Raw genomic sequence first — 12,383 nt, 5'->3', positions numbered from 1 at the left:
AAATAAGAGGCTCCCTCTTTTCCTGTATTTTTATTTTATACCATGAAGAATGCAGCAGGAGGAATGGGAAGCACCCCAAGTTAGGTGGGAACACCCTAGGTTTGTGTGTGTGAGAAGAGCAGGGCAATCTCTCCTTTTGGAGTCTCTAGAGGGGACACTCACAATAATGAAAACTGCTGTGTTAATGCTGTAGATGGACGGTATTGTATATATGTCACAGTTGCTCACAGTTACACTTTAAGGGATCCACTTATAAACAAAGGTTGTACACCGGAACTCCAAAGCAAATCCAGTACGTCTATTTATTCACTTAGTTGTTGCAAATGCAAAACACAAGATACAACGTTTCGGGTGCTCACAGGATCCCCTTCATCAGTCAAACAAGTGATAAACAACCACTTATAAACAATTCGCAAATCCATCTCTGTGAATGTTCATTCTGTGTGAATAGAGACACATTCTTAGTATATTTTCAAGTTAAATGTAATGTAATACCACATTATGGCCACTAGATGGAGCTAAGGAGCGCAGGAACTAAATACTTATTTTTAGGGATGTCCCGATACCGATGCTAGCATCGGAATCGGGCCCGATACAGGGCATTTTGTCAAAATGCCCCGATGCCTAGCGCCGAAGCTTGCGCTGTTTTTTTAATTTGTTTTTACCGTCCGTGGGGTCCTTTTTACCGTCCCCTGGGCAGGCTGGAGGTGCGTCGCGTCACTGCTCTGGGCGGCGCTCCAGGTGGGGTCCTAATGTGGTTGGCCAGCGACTGCCCAGAGGACTCCGCCTGTAGCTCCGCCCACAACAGTGACGCGACGCTCAGCACCGCCGACGTCCTCGAAAAGGAAAAAGAAAGCATTCGGCACCTCGTGAGGCACCTCCATTGAACAGGCAAGAGTGAGTAAGGGCCTGTGCTGGGATGGCAAAGAAGACAGTCAGTAGTTGCTCACGATAAGGGGTCCTCACTGTCCCTATGTGTATGCACCATGGGTATCAGTACCGTCAAGCACCCAGGGCACATGCCCACATCCCTGGGTGCTCAGGCTGCTTCCACCCACTGTTGATCTGTAGAAGTGGGTACAGAGGAGAGCTGGAGTGAGGGGGGGGCAGAAGTGCTGAGATGTGGACGGGGATTTAGAGATGAGCTGTGGCTGGGTAGGGAAGAGGTGAGGTGTGAAAGGTAAGCTGTGGCGAGGGGGAGCAGAGTTTAGCTGTGGACGTGGGTATAGTGGTAAGCTGTGAATGAGGGGGCAAAGGTGAGCTCTGAATGAGGGTTACAGAGTTTAGCTGTGGACATGGAGTTCAGAGGTGAGTCAGATGTTTTTTTTTTAAATGTCACCTGTCCCTTTAAGAAAAAGTATCGGTAATTGGTATCGGCAAGTACATGAGGGCCAGTACTTGTACTTGTACTTGATCTTAAAAAAGTGGCATCGGGACATCCCTACTTATTTTCTATGCTTCCCAGTTCCAGCTAGTTGCCATAAAGTGGTATTACATTACGTCACATTCAACTTGAAAGGAAAATATACAAGGAACGGTAATTTTTGCCTCTATTCACACAGAACGAAAGTTAAACGAGATTCACAGAGCGAATGGCTCTGCGAATTGTTTATAAATAGACCCCTAAGATCCACAAATAACTATGAACATTTAAAAGTGTTACAAAATGTAGACTCATCAATAAATAATATGTACTCTTCCTTTCAGGGTTTATATCTGGTGTACAACCCGGTACAGCTCTCAACAACAGCGGCCGCAGCGATACTTCTGCTCGGGCTTGTCGGGTACTACATCTTCAGGATGACCAACCATCAGAAAGACCTCTTCAGACGCACCAACGGCAACTGCGTCATCTGGGGCAAGAAGCCGAAGTTCATTGAATGCGCTTACACGTCCACGGACGGCAAGAAGCACTACAGCAAGCTCATGATCTCGGGCTTCTGGGGGGTGACCCGCCACATGAACTACACCGGGGACCTGATGGGATCTCTGTCTTACTGCCTCGCCGGCGGATTCGACCACCTGCTGCCTTATTTCTACATCATCTACATGACCATCTTGCTGGTCCACCGCTGCCTCCGCGACGAGCACCGCTGCTCCAGCAAGTACGGCAAAGACTGGAAGCTGTACACAGACGCGGTCCCCTATCGCCTGCTGCCGGGAATATTCTAATGGCTACGATGTCATTTCAGGTGAAAACAACGGAGGTTCATGTTGGAACTGTAAAAATACTGTCGCAATGTTTTCTTTTTTTAAGAGAGAGAGAGAGAGAGAGGCTGTTCTCCTCCTCCGGACAATTCTTGTTTTACAAAATTTCACATTTCTATTTAATAATAAAAAAAAAAAAACAACTTGGGTCTCCGGCTGCGTCACTGAAAACGGAACTTTCGGAGAGGAAACTGTTTCAGTAAAATTAAGTCGCCTCTCGTTTTGGTTTTACCGCTGCATTTTTGTAAACCTCTGCACTCTAAGAATGGACTTACAGCGTATACCCCACGTCCCAAAGAAAGAACGTGTGAAGGTCCTTAAAGTAGAACAGAAGCCAAAACGTTTGGATAGAGCAGGAAACAAGGGGCTCCACCATGCCACTAGGACAGGGGTGGGCAACCTCGGCACTCCAGCTGCGGAAAAACTACAAGTCCCATGAAGCATTGCAAGACTCTTACAGCCACAGCATGACTCTCAAAGGCATGGGCATGGCAGGATTTGTAGCATCACCAAGGATGGAGTGCTGAGGTTGTACCAGGAAGATAACCTACAGGAGCCATGCTCCTTCCGGCTTAGCTCAGATCTAGGAGGGCTATCATCCCTGGCCTGTGTAGAGAGCCTACCTAAATCTTTCATGCCATTGCCACACATGGCCAAATCTAAACCTCGCCATATATGCTACAATCTAATTACACAATCTTCTTTAGATCAACCAGCAACTATGTAGGTTAACTGTTTTCCTACAAACTGAATGGGTTGTTTAGGCGAGCCCCGCCCCCCTAGAATTTGCGCAATCAAATGGTACCATCGATGGCCATCTTAGCATGGAGGTCGTACTTGTTGTGGCCACATGGGGGTCAAAGAAACAGACCGAATGGTTTTAAAATGTCTCTCTTGTACAGTTTTTGGACGACTCACTTGATAATTCTGAATAAAATGTCCAGTTTTTAACGTATTTTGTCTTTTTATTTGGTGATTCCATTAAGGGCAAATGGATGTTTTAAAGTGACCCGGTTTCCTCTGAAAGGAAAAACGCCCCGTGACAGAAGAAGTTTTATACTTACCTGTCTGAGGGGCGACATGTTGAAACTCCTCTGCCTGGGTCTGGGAGCTGCTGCTATCCAGGTGTGTTGGATAGAGCATCCCCCCTGCTGTGTCCTGGGGGTCCTACTGCTGGCCCCCTCCATACCTAAATGACACATGGGGGTGTATTTATAAAACATATGCAGAGTTGTTCCCTCTGTGATTCTAAGTTTTAGAGTTGTGCCACACTATGGCCACTAGATGGAGCAATGGAGCCTAGGAATTTTGTATGCTCCTCGGCTCCATCTGGTGGTGAATCTAAAACCAACACGTTCACAGGGCGAACAGCTCTGCGAGCGTTTCAAAAATTCCCCCCCTATGATGTATGGGCCAGCCAAAGGAACCACAGCAGCAAATGCAGGCGGTTTTGCCGAAACCAATACAGTTTAATCAGAGTTTGGACTTGCAAAATGTCTGGAAGGTAAGTAATCAGCATCTTCTTATGAACATGCCGCATCTTCAATTGCAGAAGCCAGGATACGCCCTTGTATTTGGAAAGCAACTGTTGGAAAGCTGCTGCGGATATAACACGTACCAGTCAGGATGGTGCTGGACACATGGCTGAACCCTTCATCATCTTACTGGAAACAAGAGGCAAACAGAGATAAGAAAATTACATCATTACCATATAGCAAAAAATGACATTATACCAAAACACTGCCACCTAGTGGCAGAATCACTAATCACAGTATAATGTATGAGAATGGTTGTTGCACCTATGACTGTATGGGCAGCATGCTAACACCCCCCCACTCAGCAACTACTTCTCATATAAGTCTTGTCTTCTTCTGGAGTGCTGCAAACTTTTGCTCTAGCACCAAGTTTTTAAGGGTGCTGCAGACAGGGCCGTTTAGGCATCACACCGTCCAGCTGCCCCAGCCTCAGTTCACTCTCCCAACTTTCTGTCAACGGTTTCAAGAAACACCCGGGGAAACAGATGGGGGCACAATCCTCCTTGGAACGGTGTGCCTTTCTAACTGCCCCAATCACAGGGCAGCATGGGGTCTCCACCCCCCTGGCCAATCACAGGCGCCTGAGCACCTAAACCTCCCTCGCAAACACAGCCAAGCTCCAAGAGCCGATTAAACCCGTTTGATCGCCCGGACTCCCAATACCCCGGAGACATATCTGTCTCAACTAGAAAGTCCAGTTCCACCAACACGGGCGACATGTCAAAAACTACAACAAGTCAGCCGAGTCCAGTGCTGTGTGTATGTGCTGTGCCAGTTGTCCGGGGGCCACTCACAGCTGACATCCTGGAACCCGGGGTCTCCCCCTGGCATGGCTTGGCACACATAATGTGGGCATGGTGAGCCGAGACACAAGGAGCCCTTTACTACAGGCACCCTTCATCACATAGGTGGGGAGGAAGACGTCCTGTACTGGGATTATACTGGGAGCATAGGCGATCTCTCCACCCAAGTGCCCCTTCTGCATCTCACACCCATTTTTTTTTTGATACGCATCCTGTTGATGAAAATTGTTACATAGCTTCTACTTGAGACCTTTTGTCTCCTTGATCTCCGATTTTCCTTGGCTTGGTGCAAAAGCCCCAGTGTTTATTTATTACAGGTATTTATAGACTGCCGACAATTTACGCAGCACTTTACATAGTTGCACATTCACATCAGTCCCTACCCTCAAGGAGCTTACAATCTAAGGTGCCTATCTCATATACATACATAGAGGGCCAACTTGGAGAGGAGCCAAATAACCTTCCAGCATGTCTTTGGAGTGTGGGAGGAAACTCACACAGCACAGGGAGAAAATGCAAACTCCTTGCAGATCGTGACCTGGCCAGGATTCAAACCGGGGAATCTGGCAAGAGTCTGGCAATGCCTCACGGGACTTGTAGTTCCACAACAGCTGGAGGGCCGGAGTCGCTCACCCCTGCTCTTGACACATCTGGTTGAGAGGTAAATCAGGATAGAATTTTAAAAAGAAGAGCTGTGATAACACTAAGAGGTCTCTTTATAAACAATTCACAGTGCCATTCACCCTTTGAACATCTCTGAACATTCGTTCTGTGCAAATTTATGCAACTAGATGGGGACCCCCCATGCTCAAACCGAGGACCCCCCATGCTGCAAGGCAGAAGCACTAACCACTACACCACTGCAGGCCCGGCGCTACCGTAAGGCGGGCGCCTTACGGCGCTGCAGGGTGAGGGCGGAAAAAACAGGGCATTTTGACAAGTACTCGTACTTTTCAAAATGCCCCGATGTTTGTGTCAAAATGATCCCGACACGCGCGGCACTTCAAGCAGTCGCCGGCCAGCTAAATTAGGACCCCACCTGGAGCTCCTGCCACCGGACCAGCGCTGACTTGCCGCTGCTCTCCGCACCGAAGGTAAGTGAAAAAAACCATAGCGCAAACATCGGGGCATTTTGAAAAGTACGAGTACTTGTCAAAATGCCCTGTTTTTACAGGGAGTGGGGGTCGGGATCGGGGGGGGGGCGCAAAATTGCACCTTGCCCACCTTGACTACAATCCTAGCACCGGCCCTGCACCACTGTGCTACGTAATAGTCAGGTTGGGTCTCAGCAAGTGTTCGGTGGGGCTTCATCAGATACTTGCCTTGCCCTGGGCGCTGACAACCTACGCTACGCCACTACACAGTAGGTGTGGCAATTGAAGGGCCACACCAATTATAATAGTCCACTACGGCTCAGCTGCTGACAAGCCTGAAGCTCTCCCATTGTAACAAAATACAATGGTCAAGCTGCATGGTTGTGAGATTTCTCTCATTAAGCCCTTATAAAGAGGGAGGGTTCTGGACCCCGAAACGTGTTGGAAACTCTACCTGAATGTCTCCCTTACCCCACTGGAATAAAGCTGTATCTCTGGCAGCGGTGTCTGATGTCAGTGTACTCGGTTCTGGCATGGATCCTCTCATGAACAGGTAGCTTTCGCATTTCACCACCATGACGCCATGTGTCCCACACAATCTTGACTGTCACATCTGCAGCAGCTTTCCAACAGTAACAGAGTCAGTTCAATTCCAGGAAATTATCTTACCATTTTGGTAACTAACGTTGTGGTAGGGATGGCAACTTTCAAACATTCAGCGGCAAAATGACATACGGGAGTGCCGCATAAACCGGCTGAGAGCAATAAGGAGACGGTGAGCAGCCTGCATGGGGCCCAAAAACCACCCTCTTGACCAGAGGCGTCCCAAGGCCGGGTGACACCCCGTTGTGACGTCACGGCGCATCTCATCGTATTGATGCCTGCCGGCGGCCATCTTGGTGATGGACGCTGGCAGAGAGAGGAGGGGACGTTCACCCGGCGGGATGAGGTATGCCACCGGGTCCATGACCGAGTGTCCGACTTTTCATAGGGGGTGACACCAAAATGACTCCAATGGTGGCACCTGGGTGCGGGCTGCACACCCTGCACCCCCCTTGTGACGCCACTGCTCTTGACTAGGGGTGGGCAACTCCAGCCCTCCAGCTGTGTTTTAATTACAAATCCCATCGTGCCTCTGCCTCTGGGAGTCATCCCCGTGGCTGTCAGAGTCTGGCAATGCCTCACGGGACTTGTAGTTCCACAACAGCTGGAGGGCCTGAGTCGCTCACCCCTGCTCTTGACACATCTGGTTGAGAGGTAAATCAGGATAGAATTTTGAAAAGAAGAGCTGTGATAGCACTAAGAGGTCTCTTTATAAACAATTCACAGTGCCATTCACCCTTTGAACATCTCTGAACGTTCGTTCTGTGCGAATTTATGCAAAAAAAACCAAATGTTCTGGTTTTATTTTCTATAGAAGTACAATGTCATTTTATTTGGGTGTAATATTATGTTATGGCCACTAGGTGGCGCTAAAGGACCACAGGAAACAACCATCTGTTTATGCTCCTCAGCACCATCTGGTGCCCATAATGTGATATTACGCCATTGTTTATAAATAGAAGCCTAAATATAACCAATCAACACTGTTGTTGTTATTATTAACCACTGTCCTGGTTGCTGGGGGAGGGATCTGATCTTGTCTCCGCCCCTTCCTGTAATAAAGAGTGGTCACTGCTGCTGTCTATCATTCTGTAGGATGACTGGTCTTGTCTCCGCCCACTTCCTGTAATAAAGGACCTGTCACTACTGCTCTATGTCCTTGTGCAGGGTGACTGGTCTTGTCTCCGCCCCCTCCTGTAATAAAGGACCTGTCACTGCTACTCTCTCTGTGTGAAGGGTTTTTTCTCCCCCTTCCTTGATTAGGCAACCCCAGTAGTCCAGCTGTGCTTACACTACAAATCCCACCATGTATCTGGGAGCCATACCTGTGGCTATCAGAGTCTTGCAATGCCTCATGGGATTTGTAGTTCCACAACAGCTGGAGTGTCACAGTTACCTACCCCATTTAAACATTTGCTCTTCTTTTTACACAACTCCCATGCATATAAAATGTTTATTCCCCCCATACACCCCGTCTGCCCCTCCCGAATCATGTCTCCCGTCTCCCTCACATCCTCCCACGCAACATCTATTTCCAGTCAGAGCGGTTTTCCCGCCCTCTTAGCACCCTGGCGGAAATCGCTTCCCCGAACACGCCCCCTCTTGCTCCATCTCCCTCTCATTGGTCCTTCCGTTTTGAGTGACAGGTCGGTGTCAGCGGGCGGGTCCTGGAGAACGCTCCGCCAATCAGATCAGAGGCGTGCCTCGTAACCAGGAAGTGTGTGCTCGTGGTGACACAGGGAAGCGGCCGGAGACGGAGAGGGGGTCACCATGAGCTCCCCGGTAAGTGGCCGTCGGCTTGTTGTTTATTTAGCTCAGTCCCTGCCCCGGTGAAACAGGATGTGAGGCCAATTTGTCTCTTAAGAACGGTCGGGTCAACTACGCACAAGGGGAGGAGGAAGTTGTATCTTTGCTGGGAGTTGCATCCATGACCCCCCAGTGCTGCACTTGGAGCTGTGGCCCCCTTAGCTGCTGCATTTGCCCTAAAATATTCTGCTTTGCTGTGTTGGGACTTGTGGTCCATCCACTGGTGTTCTAAGTACTTCTGGTCTGGATGGCTTTGAAGGGGGACTCTTCTGTGTCACCAAGCTGAGGTGGAGGTCCCCTTTAAATTTAAAGTGGAATACCATTTTTAACAAAATATTTTATTTTGATATCATCAAAAACATAATCCTTATTTTAATGCTCACTATGGTTACAATTGTATTCAATGCAGTACGCGGCGACGGCACCATAGCAACCGATCAGAAATGATCACATGTCGGATCTGACTGCAGGAAACCCAAATGTATCCGCTTTGTTTTTAAGACTTTATTCTCTTTCTACGTCCCCCCAGTGTAAACAGCCCCATGGCCACAGCCACCAGCATGGCCACAGCCACCACGGGGGCCAACATGGTGGGCCCAGGGAGGACCAGGAGGCATTGAACCCACCGGTGCTGGAGGACTACAGCAACTGGGATATTGTGAAAGCCACACAGTGAGTATAATGCGGAGGATGGGGGGGCGGAGGATGGGGAAGTGGAGGATGAGGGGGACTTCCTATAGGTGGACCTGTAATATCTAATCCTAAATTCAGTAGGAGGTTGGTGATCTCAGTGACATGAGACTCTCTCCTCCCCTCCTCCACCTGTCACTCAATTCTCTTCCCCTCTTCTTCTCCTCTCTCTTCTTCTCCTCTCTCTTCTTCTCCTCTCTCTTCTTCTCCTCTCTCTTCTTCTCCTCTCTCTTCTTCTCCTCTCTCTTCTTCTTCTTCTTCTTCTTCTTCTCCTCTCTCTCTTCTTCTTCTCTCTCTTCTTCTTCTTCTTCTTCTCCTCTCTTCTTCTCCTCTCTCTTCTTCTTCTTCTCCTCTCTCTTCTTCTTCTTCTTCTTCTTCTTCTTCTTCTTCTTCTTCTTCTTCTTCTTCTTCTTCTCCTCTCTCTTCTTCTTCTCTCTCTTCTTCTTCTCTCTTCTTCTCCTCTCTTCTTCTCCTCTCTCCTTTTTCTTCTTCTCCTCTCTCTTCTTCTTCTTCTCCTCTCTCTTCTTCTTCTTCTTCTCCTCTCTCTTCTTCTTCTTCTCTTCTTCTTCTTCTCCTCTCTCTCTTCTTCTTCTTCTTCTTCTTCTCCTCTCTTCTTCTTCTTCTTCTTCTCCTCTCTTCTTCTTCTTCTTCTTCTTCTTCTTCTTCTTCCTCTTCTTCTTCTTCTTCTTCTTCTTCTCCTCTCTCTTCTTCTTCTCTCTCTTCTTCTTCTCTCTTCTTCTCCTCTCTTCTTCTCCTCTCTCCTTTTTCTTCTTCTCCTCTCTCTTCTTCTTCTTCTCCTCTCTCTTCTTCTTCTTCTCCTCTCTCTTCTTCTTCTTCTCCTCTCTCTTCTTCTTCTTCTTCTCCTCTCTCTTCTTCTTCTTCTCTTCTTCTTCTTCTCCTCTCTCTCTTCTTCTTCTTCTTCTTCTTCTCCTCTCTTCTTCTTCTTCTTCTTCTCCTCTCTTCTTCTTCTTCTTCTTCTTCTTCTTCTTCTTCTTCTTCTTCTTCTTCTTCTTCTCTCTTCTTCTTCTTCTCCTCTCTTTTCTTCTTCTCTCCTCTCCTTCTCTCCTCCTCTCTCTCCTCCCCTCTCTCTTCTCTCCTCTTCTCTCTCTCTCTCTCTCTCTCTCTTTTCTCTCCTCCAATGCCGATACTTGGCATTTTCATGAGAACTACCAGGGTTGCAGCGGTTGCAGCTGGGACCTGACTCTGGCGCTCCACCACTGTCCTAAAATCATTAGTCTGCATTGTTTTAGAAAAACTGTCACATGACAATAAACAAAAATGTACCAGTACTTGTATCTGTAAGTACTTGGGCAAGTATCAGTACTTGTATCTGTGAGGACTTGGACAAGTACCAGTACTCGTACTCGCAAAACTGCTATCTGTGCATCTCTTATATATATATGTTTATAAAAACAAAATCGTAGATTAAAACAGAGATGTACAAATCCCGGGAGCTCCGTGTGCTCCTTACACATGATAGCTGCCTCCTAACTTTTGAATTTTCCTCTAGTCTAGTCTTGGAGCTGGAAAAGTATCGGTACTTATACTTGTACCTAGTACGGTACTAGATATCGGTGCATCCCTAGTATTAAACATTTGTCTCTTTTAGGCACGGCCTGTTGGATCGTTGCAGAGAGCTCGTAGAGGCCGACTATGACGTCCGGCAACCGGACGGTGAAAACGTGACTCTCCTTCACTGGGCGGCCATTAACAACAGACTGGAGCTCGTCAAGTAAGTACTCGAGTGTTATACGTGCCATCCCTCTATTGATACGTTGTACTTGATATAAGAATTTTTGTTTTTATTTATGTTAAGATTAGTCTCTATCTACAGTAAAAACAGCTTTCTGTCCCAGCAAGGTCTCCTCTTGGTGCTTGAATTCACTGATAATTCAAAACTGTCAATTCTTGTCTATATAAAAGAGAGAGTTAAAGCCTCAGACCCCCCAAATATTGTATATAAACAAAAAAACAAATAAAGCAGCTCAGGCTTTGGCACTCACCTAAATTCAGAACTGTCCCCTGCAGTATGTCTTTTTCACCACAAGATGGCATCAGTCTTCCTGGTTGGATGACGCCCATCATGGAGTTGGGCTTTAATTCCCGGGTGATTATGATAAGCGGGGACCCTCTTCCACTTCTACAGTGTGGGTGGTGGACAGTCTGCACTGCCACTTAGAACTGTGCTCACATTGTCATGTGTAGGCATCTTTGTATGCAGCAGTTTACTGTGAGCCTTGACTGTGTCATGACACTTTGCCAAGGAAGGTGTCCATTTGAATGTGAACGTGCAGGAAGGGGTTTAATGAAGCTGGAAACCACTCAACCAGGACCAAAGTTTGAAGATGAAGCGGAGAACAGCGCTGGAACATGGAAAGAGTGAGAGTGATTCCTGGCAGCATGTAACACAATCTGTGAACTGATTAACCCTTCCCAGCAAACACTATCACTACACTATTATGGGCTGCCCAGCCCACAATAACGGAAAATATTGTATTCTAGTAACTGCACAAAGTTAAAGCGGACCTTTACCCAGATCTTTAAAATAACAACAAATACACCTTCAGAAATGTTTAGTGATGACAATCTACAGACAGATACTTCTAGATAATTGCCGGCTTTGTATACCTTTTTTCTCTATTCTTCCCCAGTCTTCTGACAGTGGCCATGTTTACTAAGGGCTGATCACTAGCTCTCCTTTTGCTTCCTGGATTACTGGCACATGTGACTAGGACATGTGACCGTGCACATCATCTCTGGGGAGGAAAATGCCTTTCCCTGAGATCTCATGAGATTTCCTAGCAATGCTCTGCTGATGACAAGGCAATCCCAGTGTGCATTGCTTTGCCAAACTGAAGTCATTTTGCCCTTTCAAAGCAGGAAGTGAATGTTCTGCAAGTGGAAGTATTTTACAATCACCTGATGTGTCTATGTTATTATTAATCATCATACATAGAGGGACGCATTGATAGAATTAGATTTTTTAGTGTAAAGGTCCGCTTTAATACCTATCATGATAGCGTTCAGTATATGATTTCTTATAGGTTCTATTCTGTTTTGTATCTTTAATGTACCTTACTGAGATGGGGGTTCTGGGCAGAGAACACTGAATAACACAATGCTTGTCTTTCAACCACAGGTATTTTATCTCCAAGGGGGCTGTGGTGGATCAGCTGGGAGGCACATTGAATTCAACTCCTCTCCACTGGGCTGTCAGGTAGGGAATTGATCCCTGTTTCTGTTTATCAACTGTCCTGGCACTTAGCTTATGTGCTTTGAAAACTCTTAATATAATATATATATACTGTGTGTGATATATATTTTTATATATATATGTGTATATATATATATTCCACGGTCAACTGTTAGTGGTATTATAAGAAAGTGGAAGCAACGGGGAAGAACAGCAACTCAGCCAGGAAGTGGTAGGCCATGTACAATGCCAGAGTGGGGTCAGCGCATGCTGAAGCGCGCAGAAGTAGCCAACTGTCTGCAAAATCAATAGCTACAGACCGCCAATCTTCGTGTGGCCTTCAGATTGGCACAACAACAGTGCGTAGAGAGCTTCATGGAATGGGTTTCCATGGCCGAGCAGCTGCATCCAAGCCTTACATCACCAAGTGCAATGCAAAGCGTGGGATGCC

At 47.1% G+C, this 12,383-nt stretch overlaps 2 protein-coding genes across 3 annotated transcripts in view; both read left to right on the top strand.

The window, feature by feature from the left end:
* The window catches only part of DHCR7 (7-dehydrocholesterol reductase), a 9,205-nt gene extending 6,999 nt beyond the window's left edge, over window positions 1-2,206 (top strand). For both annotated transcript variants that reach the window (XM_018555067.1, XM_018555074.1), the window contains exon 7: window positions 1,708-2,206. In XM_018555067.1, the coding sequence (XP_018410569.1) occupies window positions 1,708-2,172 (465 nt within the window). In that variant the 3' untranslated portion in view covers window positions 2,173-2,206. The remainder of the gene's footprint in view (window positions 1-1,707) is intronic.
* Window positions 2,207-7,927: 5,721 nt separating this feature from the next.
* The window catches only part of ZDHHC13 (zinc finger DHHC-type containing 13), a 26,590-nt gene continuing 22,134 nt past the window's right edge, over window positions 7,928-12,383 (top strand). The window contains exons 1-4 of the mRNA XM_018555055.1: window positions 7,928-8,025; window positions 8,579-8,721; window positions 10,349-10,471; window positions 11,879-11,956. Of these exons, the coding sequence (XP_018410557.1) occupies window positions 8,014-8,025; window positions 8,579-8,721; window positions 10,349-10,471; window positions 11,879-11,956 (356 nt within the window). The 5' untranslated portion in view covers window positions 7,928-8,013. The remainder of the gene's footprint in view (window positions 8,026-8,578; window positions 8,722-10,348; window positions 10,472-11,878; window positions 11,957-12,383) is intronic.

The sequence above is a fragment of the Nanorana parkeri genome, unplaced genomic scaffold (assembly GCF_000935625.1).
Source record: "Nanorana parkeri isolate BGI_ZX_2015 unplaced genomic scaffold, ASM93562v1 scaffold10, whole genome shotgun sequence".
NCBI classification, from domain to species: Eukaryota; Metazoa; Chordata; class Amphibia; order Anura; family Dicroglossidae; genus Nanorana; species Nanorana parkeri.
This window is presented reverse-complemented; position numbering and strand designations above follow the sequence as displayed.